Source organism: Schistocerca gregaria, chromosome X (assembly GCF_023897955.1).
Source record: "Schistocerca gregaria isolate iqSchGreg1 chromosome X, iqSchGreg1.2, whole genome shotgun sequence".
In the NCBI taxonomy this organism is placed as follows: domain Eukaryota; kingdom Metazoa; phylum Arthropoda; class Insecta; order Orthoptera; family Acrididae; genus Schistocerca; species Schistocerca gregaria.
Genome location: NC_064931.1, coordinates 705,359,080 through 705,372,225, shown reverse-complemented (window position 1 = coordinate 705,372,225; position 13,146 = coordinate 705,359,080). Strand labels below are relative to the sequence as shown.

At 35.9% G+C, this 13,146-nt stretch overlaps 1 protein-coding gene across 2 annotated transcripts in view; it reads right to left on the bottom strand.

Moving 5' to 3' along the window:
- LOC126299294 (uncharacterized) overlaps window positions 1-13,146 on the bottom strand; it is a 483,067-nt gene that overhangs the window by 65,471 nt on the left and 404,450 nt on the right. For both annotated transcript variants that reach the window (XM_049991089.1, XM_049991090.1), the window contains exon 22: window positions 2,397-2,569. In XM_049991089.1, coding sequence (XP_049847046.1) covers window positions 2,397-2,569 — 173 coding nt within the window. The remainder of the gene's footprint in view (window positions 1-2,396; window positions 2,570-13,146) is intronic.

Sequence of the window (13,146 nt, the reverse complement as noted above, 5' to 3'; positions counted from 1 at the left end):
CAGAGCCATACAGTGAACACAATGATCTTCACTCTCAGTTGCGCAATGTGGCCATCCAGTATGCTATCTCCTTGTGACCATACATTATCATGACAACTTCTGCCAGAAATCATGTACAGTGGCTCCATTCCTGCCTAGTCTTACTGCAGTATCTCACAAGGAACATTCAGTAGACCTCTTACATGGCCTCATTCAATCACAGTGAGATGCTCAAACACAGTGAGGTGCTGATAATGTCATCTTTGTTGTCTTAAAGGCATTCTTGACTAACATCAACTTACCGTGTCTAATCTCAAAGGTAACAAATGCTCATCACCACTACAGCTTTTATTTAAATCAAACATTACTTGCATCCTCATAGTGGTTCCTTTACCTGTATAAACCGGAACTGGTCATCAACTATGGTATAGTGCAAATAAAATGGTTGAACCACTTTCAAAATTCATTTCTTGTCCAGTCTACATCATTTAGTACTATCATTAATAGCACTAATTTCCAGGATATTTTTCAGTACAGCAAAATATGAGACTTATAGTTTTGACAAAATCTAGTACAACTTCGAAGTACTGGCAAGCAGGCTATTGCATGCTGAGCACAGCATGCTTGATTTCAGTGGCTGCTTCACAACCTGTGCAATCTGGATACTCCCCCCTCCCCCTAAATACCACCTTCTCTGAACTATGCAGGTAGTAGCTGCCCTTGCAACACCCCCTTTGATCTTTCAATCCTGATGGCGTCAAATCTCTGTTAGTCCATGCCTCACATACACCTCCATCCCAGTCACAGTACATTAACTTCACTCATCCTGCACCCATACCACCTTCTCCTACAGTGTCCCTCTTACTCTGTCCTTCCCAATCTCCTTGTTAAAGTCACTGTGCTCTGCCCACAACTCCCCATGCTTATGACCAGAATGAGCTCATCTCACTGGTGCCACACTCCTAAGCTGTGCACTTGCTGCCTCTCCCTTCCAGTCACAGCCACCCTTCCACAACCCAGTCTCCCTCACTTCATTTCCTTTCTCACCTTGCCCACCTCGCCCACTCAATTCAACACACTCCCTCTACCAAGGTGCAGCACCTGCAAAAAATTGGTGTGTGTGTGTGTGTGTGTGTGTGTGTGTGTGTGTGTGTGTGTGTTGTGTGTGGGTGGGTGGTTGAGTGCACACATGCAGCATGTGCTCATGGGTGTGCACATGCTCTATAGCTCTGCAAATGATTAATCATAAAGTTAGGAAAGTTCTCAGTCTTATAGATGTGTCTTTCTATGACACAGCACCATTTTTAGTCACTAATGTTTTGAAATTATTTTCTGTGCTTTCTATCTTTACTTTTGATAGTACCCTCATAATAAGCAAGGTAAAATGATGTTCCTGATACAATGTAAGTCATCATTTAAAAGTAAGGAACATGAGGGGGAAAATGAACATGTAATCTGCCATTTCAGAGATTTTCATATGTGCAGTTCACATCAATGATTCTGTGCAACATATATTGAACAGTAAATGTATGAATATTATCAGGATAGCTGAAAAGGAACCTAGAGAGTGATTCATCTCAAAAATCGTTCTGTACTTATTCCTATTTTCTACACTTGTACCTGTTTTAGCTGACATATTTTGGTATTATTTTGAATAATTACATTTTTGGGGCACTGGGATTTTACTAGCATGGATGGGGAGTTTTTTGCACTCTTTGGAGAGTAAAATGAATAATAAGATTTTAACGGAATTTTACAAGTTACTGTGAGGACATTTAAAATTAAAAATGAAACAAGGCTATCACAGCTGTTATTTGCATCCCTGGCAATTTTCTTTTTATGGGCATTGGGCTATGATCCCTCTTTCTTTTCCTAACTCTTCCTATTTCTCTTCCTAACATTTCATCTTCCAGTGTTGGACACATCAGAGGCTATAAAAATTCAGATAGCAGTAGCAAATTTAAACAGTTTGGCCTGCTGAGCTTGTTCAAATTTGCCACTGTTCACTGAAATCTTTATAGCCTCTGATGAGGTCTCCAACATTGGAAGATGAAAGGTTATGCAGAGGAGTATGCCTTGGACTCTGACATAATACCCATAAAACAAAAATCTCCAAGTATGAGTTCAGTTTTTCCACTATCTTCCCAGAAATGAATAAAAGAATTAACTCCAGTTTTGGATACCAAATTTGTATCATTTGATTTATAAAACATATTTTATGACAATATTTGATCAAACAATAAATTTTAGTGCAAATTAATAAAATTAAGAAAAGTGACTTGACATGTAAATCAGATCCTGAGTTATGAACAAATCACTTTGGAGTGATTTCAATTGCTGTCTCTTATTCACATGTAAATACAATAAAATATGCAAAGAAAATGCACTAAAGTACTATAATATGAAGTATTATTTACCTGCTGCACAGTTCCACACTGGGTTCCCATAGGAATTCGTAAAACCAATTGAGATTGCCCACTGCCCATTTCAAAACAAGCTTGTGGATTACCAGTTGCATAGACTCGTCCTTCAAATGGTCCGCCAAATAAAAATGTAATCAACATATCAGCCTGTGTACAGTCAACTCTCACTGAAACCATAGAGAAAAGCTCCTTAAAAAAATTCAAATGTACACATTTGACAAAATTTAATTGTTAAAAATTGAAATAACTGAGAAAGTTAAAAGAGAACAGTAACAAAGATATAATAGACAAACATAACAAAATAATAGAAAAGCAAGAATGAATATGTTATAAATTTTTGTTTGATAGATGTCATGTATGTCCTACCTCTAAAGTAAAGATGTGTCTGTGGATAATGAAACAGTAAGTTTTAGATCAACATATTTACACAGAATCTAAAGCATTAAGTTCCACCCATTAAACTGCTTTTGTGGAAAAAAGTAGCATATCATGACTAAATCATAGCATGTGTTGTAATTCAAAATATGGAGTGAGTTTATATATGATACCATGTAGTGGTACATACAGGAACACATTCATAGTGCTGTAGTGAAGCTGGTGCTTCATTACCTTTTCTCTGGCCTTTTTGTGTTCTGTTGGATGTGTTCCTGTGTTGTGTAGATGACTGAAATGAGTGCTTTGAAAGCAAGCGAGCTCATCTTAAAAAGGACCTTGATAAAATTCTGCATATTTGTGTAGTCACCCAGTCAACAACTGCCTGGCTAAAATTCCTGTCCAGTTGATGAATTACCATTGGAAATGGTACAAGTGTCCATACTTCATGAGGCACTTTCTGGAGAATATAAAACATATTTACAGTAAGGCACTGTGTAGTTTATGGTGGAAGGTACTTAGCGTCAGTTTTGCACACTCCCTATCTTATTCCATTTGCAAACTGGGTGAGGGAAAAATGACTTTCTGTTTGTGTCCTCTCTTTTATAATTCTCATGATATTATATGATATTCTCATGAACTCCACCCAAAATATATGATGGAAGTGGGGAAACTGATGGACAGTCTACATTAAACACCAGTTATCTAAATTTAGCTTACAGGGTTTCATGAGAACAACGTTATTTACTGCCAAAATTCCCATTTAATTTCCATGTGCACCTACTCTCAATTTTCTAAAAACTATACTGCCTTTTTTATAATCCTAGTAGCATGTGTCTAATTTTTTTTAATGTCTGCTGTCAGGCCAACTTGTTAAGGAATGCAGACACTGGAGCAGTACCTTAAGAATATGTTGAATCAACATCTTCGGTTGTTTGGGGGAGGAAACCAGACAGCGAGGTCATTTGTCTCATCGGATTAGGGGAGGACTGGGAAGAAAGTCATCTGTGCCCTTTCAAAGGAACTATCCTGGAATTTGCCTGGAGTGATTTAAGGAAATCGCGGAAAACCTAAATCAGGATGGTCAGACGCGGGATTGAACTGTCGTCCTCCCGAATGTGAGTCCAGTGTGCTAGCCCTGCACCACCTTGCTCAGTCAACATCTTGGATGTGGTTTCTTTAAAAGAAGAAGTGAACAGTCCTAGAATTCTGCCAAAACCTCTAAGTTTCCGATTCCCTTTCCCTATTACTGATCTCATCAGTTTGTTCCATTTTGTACATCTTCATAGTACTACTCCCAGGCATTTAAACGCTGTGGCACATGGCAGAAGTTTACCACAAAGCTTGTAATTAGATAATATTAGATTTTATATCTTGTTTGTGGGCATTATCTTGCAGAAACATAATGACACAGATTAATTTTACAGATTATTAACATAACTACATTTTTATGTGGGGTTACGCATGGTGTAAGTAATAGTGAAAAATATCTTTTATATAAGCATAAGTATGTTACCCTATACCCTATAAATTATTTGTATGAAACAGAAACAGAGTAGTCCAAATAAATATGTTTAGTTTGCTTTTAAAGTAAACTTTATTGCCTTTCACAGACTTCTACACCACTGATCAACTGATAAAACAAATTCTTACACCTGCATATTTGTTCTTCATATCTATACATTTGTAGACATCTACTGCTAGAATTGTAGCATGTAACATGGTAGTGTGTAACCTAACCATGTCAGTGTGTGAGAAACATCATGCTTGTAGTCAAGTTTCCTATTCAAAGAGTTCATTCACACATGGACCACCCTCTCCTTCACCATGACAATGCCAGATCACATGCAAGGACTAGAAAATCTGCAGCAATCCAATGTCTTGGGTTCATTGTCATCTATCATCCTCCATAGAGCCCCAACTTGACTCCATCGATTTTCATTTGCTTCCAAAACTTAAAGAATACCTTTGAGGACTTCACTTTGACAGTGATGAAGCAGTACAAACAGAGGTGAGGTTGTAGCTCTGTTGAAAAAGTCGAACATTCTACAGTGACAGTATCAACAAACCGTTCTCTCCTTGGGAGACATGTATTTTTCACCATGGTCATTATGTTGAGAAATATACAGGTAGACATAAATAATGAAGATGCAGAATGTTAGTAACGTTTGTTGTATTTAATAAACTTTAAGAGTTTACACATACAAAAATTTGAAGTCATTTCTTTTCAACATGTCCTTGTAAAATCTACTTTATTGAAGGTGACTTTTAAGTTAATAAATTTCAGTTGATGAAAATATATTTACATAAACTAACATTAAAACGTGTAACTTCAAAATATGTCTTGAGACAGGTGGCTAAACTTTATCACAGCTGATAACTCCATATAACTCTTGTAGTATATGTTTATATAGATAAGACTTGCCTGAATACCACAGTCTAGATAACAATATATATAATTCTGAGTACTAGTTTCAGCCAGAATGGGCCATCTTCAAATCTCAAAATTTGTTGCGGAAACTGTTACTACAACAGTTGCTGTGAACTGTTTTTAAATATGATGGTGGCCTAGACTGGCTGAGACCAGTCATCAAAAGAAAATATTGTGGCATAGAATGAGTTACTCAGACAAGATGAATACCCAGCACAGTGCTGTCTTTTAGTTAAGACTTTTATTTTGAAATATGACTATCTCCCTGAATAATACAGGGTTATTCATAAGTACCTCCAGGGATTCAGAAGATGAGTGTGTGAAAATGACAACACACTCAGAAAAATGAACATATCAGTAGACAGATTTTTGACATAATTAAATTTTTATATGATGGTACACATAGTATATATAATAGTGGAAAATATCTTCAATATAAGCATTAGTATGTTACCCTTTTACTCTATATATTCTATAAATTACTTATATGAAAAGGATAGAACAGTGCAGTGAAAATAAATACGTTTAGTTTGCTTTTAAAGTAAATTTTACTGTCTGTCAAGGCCTTATACGCCACTGGGCAACTGACAAAAAAATTATTATGGTTTTTTTAAATGCAAAATCATCTTAACTCGCCAAATTTCAATTCAAAATATATACCACCACACAGTTGCACTAGGGGACAGGCATGTCAGAACATTTAAACAAATCATCTGCTACATAGTGTCACATCAAATTAGTTCACAGCTGCAGATAGGCAACCCAATGAACAGGAATTGGCGAGCCATCCCAGGCAAGTCATGTCAGTGAATCCGTGAATTACATGCATTTATTGATGTCTACCTTGTCACAAATGATGCAACTGAAATGTAGAACTGCTCTATACATTGATATCTAAGTCTTTTAGCTTTTGCACAGTTTTCTTCCGAAACCTTGGAGGTACTTACAAATAACCCTATATTACATAAATCAACTAATAAATGGAAATAGCTGAAATATATTAACTTATTGGCTTAATTGATATTGTGGCTTGGTATGATAAAGAATGCTAAGGTTACTGCTCTTAGTTAATTAAGAAGTCCCAGAGTGTTTTCTTTGAGTTCAGTTTCTTATCCTCTGAAAACAAGAAAATTTCCTTTTATTAAAACAGCGAGATATGAAAAAACTGATCATTTTTCCTTACAAAATGATTAAAGGAAAGGACTTCAACTTGACTAAGCTTTTTTTCTAAACTTTTTGAACATTTTGTTTGATATTGCCTTCTGTGCTACTTGACTCAGTATTCTAAACCATAATTAAGACATGATTTCTATGAATATTTGCTAGTATGAGTTATCATTTATGACTTTTTTCATCCACATTAAAAATAATAAGCAACATTAACTCACTCTGCAGTTGATTGCCATATCTCTTGATTCTTGATTCACTGTATTCTATATACATTTGAGCATGTTAGTTTATGGAATCACGTTCACACTTGTGGGCTTTTTTAATATTTTTTGTAATGTAATATGCAATACCATTTTTTTTTTCAGTTTACAACCATAATGAGATCCTCAATTGTAATAGCTGTTATATATATTTCCTTTTTCCACTTAAAGCTTGCTTCAAACTTGGTTTCCAATACACTACTTTAATCATGTACAATTTCATACGGAATGGGTGTGCTCAGTGGCTGTGTTTATTAAAACTGACAGATGTACACAGGATTATTTACAATTACTAATAAAAAAATGTATTACACCATGCAGAGTATATTATGTGTTGATTTTATGTGACAAGTTTAAACTGAGTGTTGGACTGGTATTTGGACCCAGATTCCCACTTTTCACAGGCAATGCACTAACAATCACTCCATCTTCGAATAGCTTATAGGCTGAGTCAAAGCTTCAACTTGTTATAGGCTCCTTCTCTTTCTTTCCAAACTCTGAAGATGATCTCCCAAATAGTTATGCTAGCAATAACCATGTTGTCTAAGGCTCTTACATTACTCCTAGAATAAATTTTCTTTATCCACAACCACTAAAAAGTATTGATTAGTACCTATAATATCTATAGGGTGTCCCAGAAATGTTGCAACAAATTTTGAGGGGTTGTAAAGGGTGTCTCAAGGAACAAATTGAGGATAGGAACCCATCAAAGTTATAAGCACTGGTGCCTGCCACTAGCCCAACCATTCAGCAGCATATGTGACTTTACATGTTGATGGACCATAGGCAGAACATTTCACAATTTGTTCATTATTCAGTGATTATGACTGATTGCCACAATCACCAGTGGAGGAGATGGAGCTACCTGCTGCTCTCATGAAACACTATGACAGTTTTGGACATGGGTTTCCATCCACAGCTTATTTTTCTCCTGGAAACCTCTAAAATCTCAATTGTTTCTCAGCATAGAAGAGAAATATAAACCATAGATGGAAACCCCTGTCCAAAACCATCATCCACCAAGGCAACAGAGCATTGCATTCATAGGAGATAATGCCTGTTGATTGCTATAAACAAGACCTGGCAGTTGTTATTACTGCCTTCTAACTTGTACATTCCATGTCTTCTGACTTGTATGTTTCTATGTCATCCTTTACCCATCTGAGTGACTTTATCATCTTTGAAGTTACTTATTACACCATCCCCCTTTTTTTATCTTTGCTCTAGGTTCCAACAAAGTTACCATAACTTATAAGATCTTCAGTCACTACATCTTCATTTATTCCACATACTTGTGAGCCCTATTTTGACTGCTCCTATTACAGAGCTGTAAGGTTAGCCCTAGCAATGCTAATGAATTTTTGGAGACATATACTACCAAAAGGAGTGGGGTCAAAGTACTTTGACATTAAAAGAAGAGTCCAGAACCTTAAAATATCTTTCAGCAGTCTTAGCAATATCAACGCATTGTCAATAATGTATGCTACCAACAGGCTGGTACTTTATATGAACTACAATTTAAAAAAATACAAATTTCATTAACTGCTATTGACTCTCATTAACAACATACTTGTAAAATAGGCTCTGAGATGTAAGTAGAGTCCTGAAACTGAAAATACTGAATATGACATTTGTTGTGAAAATTCACATTCCACTATGACCTCAAACTTAAATTTTTGAGATAAGTTTAACTGACAAAAATTATAACATTTATAGACTCTTGTAGAATGAATGATTAAAAACAATAAACATTTGTTCACAATTTTAAAATATCAATTACATGACTAGATTACAGTATTTACAAAAGGTAGGCATAAAATAGCCCCCCCCCCCACGCCTAATTGTTATTGATAGGCTTAATGAGTTTAATTTAATTGCTTCTGTTTTAGAGTTTCTCATATACAACAGTCTGAAAACAAGAACTCAATAGTTTTCTATGTGACAACAGTTCAGTTCATTAATTAGTTACAGAATCAAAGAATATTAAACCACTATTTTTATACATTTTATATATTTGTTGTTTACATACAACTGCTTTGGCAAGTGCTAATTGTGCTGTATTATTTTTGTTCACATGAAGGACAGACTAAATAATCTGGCCGAGTGAGATGGCACAGTGGTTAGCACTTTCGACTTGCATTCAGGACAACTATTGTCTTGCCACCCATAATATGACTAGAATGGGTAAATATATGAAGGTGCAGTTTTTGTTAAAATCTAGCACATTTTATTATATATGCAAGTAAATTTTAGCATTTGATGCTGCCAAATTATGACAACTTCATTTTTTTTTTTTTGGAAATGGAATTATATAGTTTATTCTATGACAATGGAAAGAGCATTTAACATTATTTCTATGTCCTCCCATGTGTGGAACGTAATCAGATAATAAATAAGAAGGTAATATTGTCAAGAACCACTGTTCCACCATCAAGAGAAGAGGCTCCACAAATGTCTGCCTTCTGTACCAAACAGAGGTGAACACGTAACTCAGATATGATTTGTGCATTTACCTGTGTGCTTAATTGCATCATTTTGTGCTCTCTTGCTGTACTGATCAGCCGAATTACTCACAAAGCATTTCAGACTTTCAAAATGTATGTGACAGTTGAAAAAGTGGATATTGGTTTCATTTATGGCAAATGTTGCCAAACCATTGCAGCAGTAGTGTGGTTGCATGCTACAAGGTGATCTGGTTGTGCCAAGCTCTTACAGTCTCAATAAAATCTTCTCAGTTTACAAGAGGTGTCACTTCAAATAAAACACTCGAGCTTTCAACAGCTTTCTCTGCCATTGTCATCAGGATTAAAATCACTGACTGCCAAGATTGGCATGATGTTCTGCTTATGTAGATGCACTGACAGTATTTGGAACCTTCCATTGAAGGCCAGAGTGACACAAGCATTGAAGGAAAGATGGACAGCTTGAAGTATTGAAGATTATTCTCCCCCATTTTTTTCAGAATTTGCAATGTCAATTACAAGTAAACAGTCCTTTTTTAAAGTTTTGTTCCTAATTTGCTATGAGGTTCCTGAAGACTCATATAAAGCTGCAGAAACTGTAGTCCACTGTTACTTATCACTGACACTGTTGTTAATGAATATATCTAGAATCTACAAATTTGTCTATAGTTCTACCTATCAATGACATCTCCTCTACACATTTACTTGAAGTAATCTGCATAATTTTGTGATTTCCTTTAATGTACGTTTTCTGAATCTATTTAACCAGCTTGAAGAAGTCTGGAATTCAGTAATATTCACCTCACTTCAGTTCAGAGGGCCTGGTCTTGTATATTTCCCTCAGTTATAATGCAATGACTGTCACACTTTTGGACATTTCATTTTGGAGCATATTTTCTACTGTTTGCAAATCTTCTTTCCATTTATACAATTCATGTTCAGGTTCTATGTAATTAAACTGGCTTTGCAGACATCTTAACTTTAAGCATTTTCTCGCTCCTGCCATTAACCAAAAAATTCACAGCCTTTTCCATGTCACTGAAAGCTGTTACTGTCTATGTCTGTACTGTATTTTTGCTATAGTCTTAAATAGCACAACAGTCATCGTTCAAACCACAGTTCACAGAAACATCAGAGTTACTTCCTTTTTCTTCTAATGTTTCCACAATTTGTAATGAAATGTTATGATCATTCAAATGAATATCCAAGAAATTAACTAATAAATAACACTCACATATAGGTCTTCAGGAGAAAGTAATTTTGATTGTGTAACACACCACTCATATTTTATCTTTGCAAGGATGAAAACATTAATTGGATACAATATTACTGTGAAACTCTGGAACCTGAACAAAGATAGATGCTGTTAGCAAGCGTATATGAAGAAAACATTTAAAAAAATTCCATTTTATCTTCATTGTTAACACATAGTGATACTGCTAAGGCAACTGCTAATTATCATGGATATTAAATGAGTTGCAAATTTGAGCTAATAATAATTGTGACCAACTGGCAGTGAACCTATTGATGGGAACTAAAAGTAGCTTTACCAATTATAATTGTATTGTGCTGTGTTATCTATTTACCAATATGTCATCAATCACGGATATGTGCCTGGCATGTTGCACATGCACTGTCTGCTACAGGTGTTGTATGCATGTACTTTTCTACATCAGCCTGGCAATTTACAAATTTGGGAATTTCCAACATTTGTTTTAAAAACACTTCCAGTGTGTCTTACCACCTAAAATTTTGACACTGTGTTTCTTTCTGTTAATTCTTTTGTATAAAAGAATTGAAGACAGGCTTTGACATGTCATATGGGGAGAGCCACAAATATCTTATGTTAATGGCCAACAGCATAGATGCTGTCATAGGTAGTATATGCTAATGGGCAATGGCAATAGATCCTGCCAAAGATATTTTGATATTAGATTGGCATCATAAAGACATCTGTGGTACCAGTTTTAGAACCTTGATGGTAACAAAAAGAGATGCTCAGTGAAGCCATCCTAGAAATTCACCTCACCAGGAGTGAGGTCCCACTTAGGGTGGACAATATAGGTTGTCATTTGACTTGAAAAAGGAAAGGAAGGAACAGACATGTAAATGTGAGAGTTATATATATCATCATGATAGGGTACAAATAATTGAGGCTATTGTATATATTCTATTTTTCAGGACAGTGGATCATACATGTCCCATCCATGCATTGGAAATGGAAATGCCATGTGGCTAGGGCCTCCCAGTGGGTAGACTGTTCGCCTGGTGCAAGTCTTTCAAGTTGACGCCACTTCGGCAACTTGCGAGTCAATGGGGATGAAATGATAATGATAAGGACAACACAACACCCAGTCCGTGCACGGAGAAAATATCCGACCCAGTCAGAAATCGAACGTGGGCCATTAGGTATGACATTCTGTCACACTGACCACTCATCTACCAAGGGTGGACATCCATGCATTCACAAAGGCTGATTGGGATATAGTGGCCCAGGAAGGAAGTATACATTGATGAAATGAGCAAAATACAGAAACAGCAGTTGGGTATGTGAGTGACGCTCCATTGGCCGTTTTCAGTGGTCCATAAAAGGTATATAGCTCCATAAAAAAATCAAATTTGGTGTCATAATTTGGCAACTACAAATGTTTAAAATTACATGTGAATTCCAAAAAAATTGGCCACTGTAGCAACTATGAACATACTGAAAACCACCCTTCAGTATATTTATTTATTCTGGTTATACTTTGGTTGGCTTGCCCAGCTATATCATATTGCAGGTTATATTGGTTCATGAAAAGAATGGTCAATGAATCTGCTGCATCTTGCAATAACAAATTGTTGTGACTGGGCTCAGAATGACCACACATAGGGAAATCAATGAGTGGTTTACAGTACGGTTTCAACATTAAATTTAACAAAAATGCAAAACCAAAACCAGCAAAAGCATTTCAGAACATTATTGACGAATAAATTTAGCTAGAAAAATGGTATTCAATATCCTGATGACAGCAGCATTCAGTTCATTGAATCAACGGATTCTTCCTGATATTAGGTAAAAATGCAGAGACAGAAATGTGCCATCAAAATAGATAAGTTACATTACTCAAACACTCACTGCACAACCATCACCAGACATCAGTCTTGCCAAACAAACTGTTAAAGAAATCATTAGGTCATTGAAAACCATTAAATCTTCTGGTTATGATATTTCAACCAAAGTACTAAAATCTAGTGTTGTCTTGGTAGTGACACACTTGAGTTATGTTTGTACATAAAACCGCTACGTTTTCCACTATAACTTAGCAAAAACAGCAAGTGACTCCTCATTACAGACTCAACTCCCTCTGCCAGTATTCTCAAAATTTTTTGAGAAGGCAGTTTACAATGCAGTATTGACCTATCTGTTAATCACAGCTTAGTTTGCTTTTGTGAAGGATTTTCTACATAGAATGCAATATATGATCTCACAAACTCAGTTTAGAAATAAATAAGAAAACTTGCCCTGTTGGCATTTTATGTGAACTTGCCATGGCCTTAGATTGTGTATTTCATAAAATTCTATCATGGAAACTAAAATTATATGGCATTAAAGGAACCATTCCCTTTGCATGGATGCAGTTATATCTCAACAACAGAAAACAGTGCATCACATTAACATAAGTCTAAATTCAGAGGGGGAGGGGGGAGACCATTAGATATGGAATTCCACAAAGTTCAGTGAGTGAGCTGCTCCTGTTCTTGACCTATACAGATGACTGACTTGGACAATAGAGGACTCTTCAAAAACAGTGAAATTTGTTGATGTTGATGACTCCACAAACACATCCATGCCAGATATAGCAAGTAAAAAAAATGGAACAGGGTTACTAAAGATTGAAAGCAAAAAGCTTCATTCTTGATCTTACAAAGGCACACTTTATGCAGTTCCAAACAAATAAAATTGTCTTATGAGAACTAGAAGTAAAACTCAATGGGAACACACATGATGAGGCTTAATGTTTCTAGGCATCCAGATGGACAACTGTGAGGGCACAAGCATGAGAATG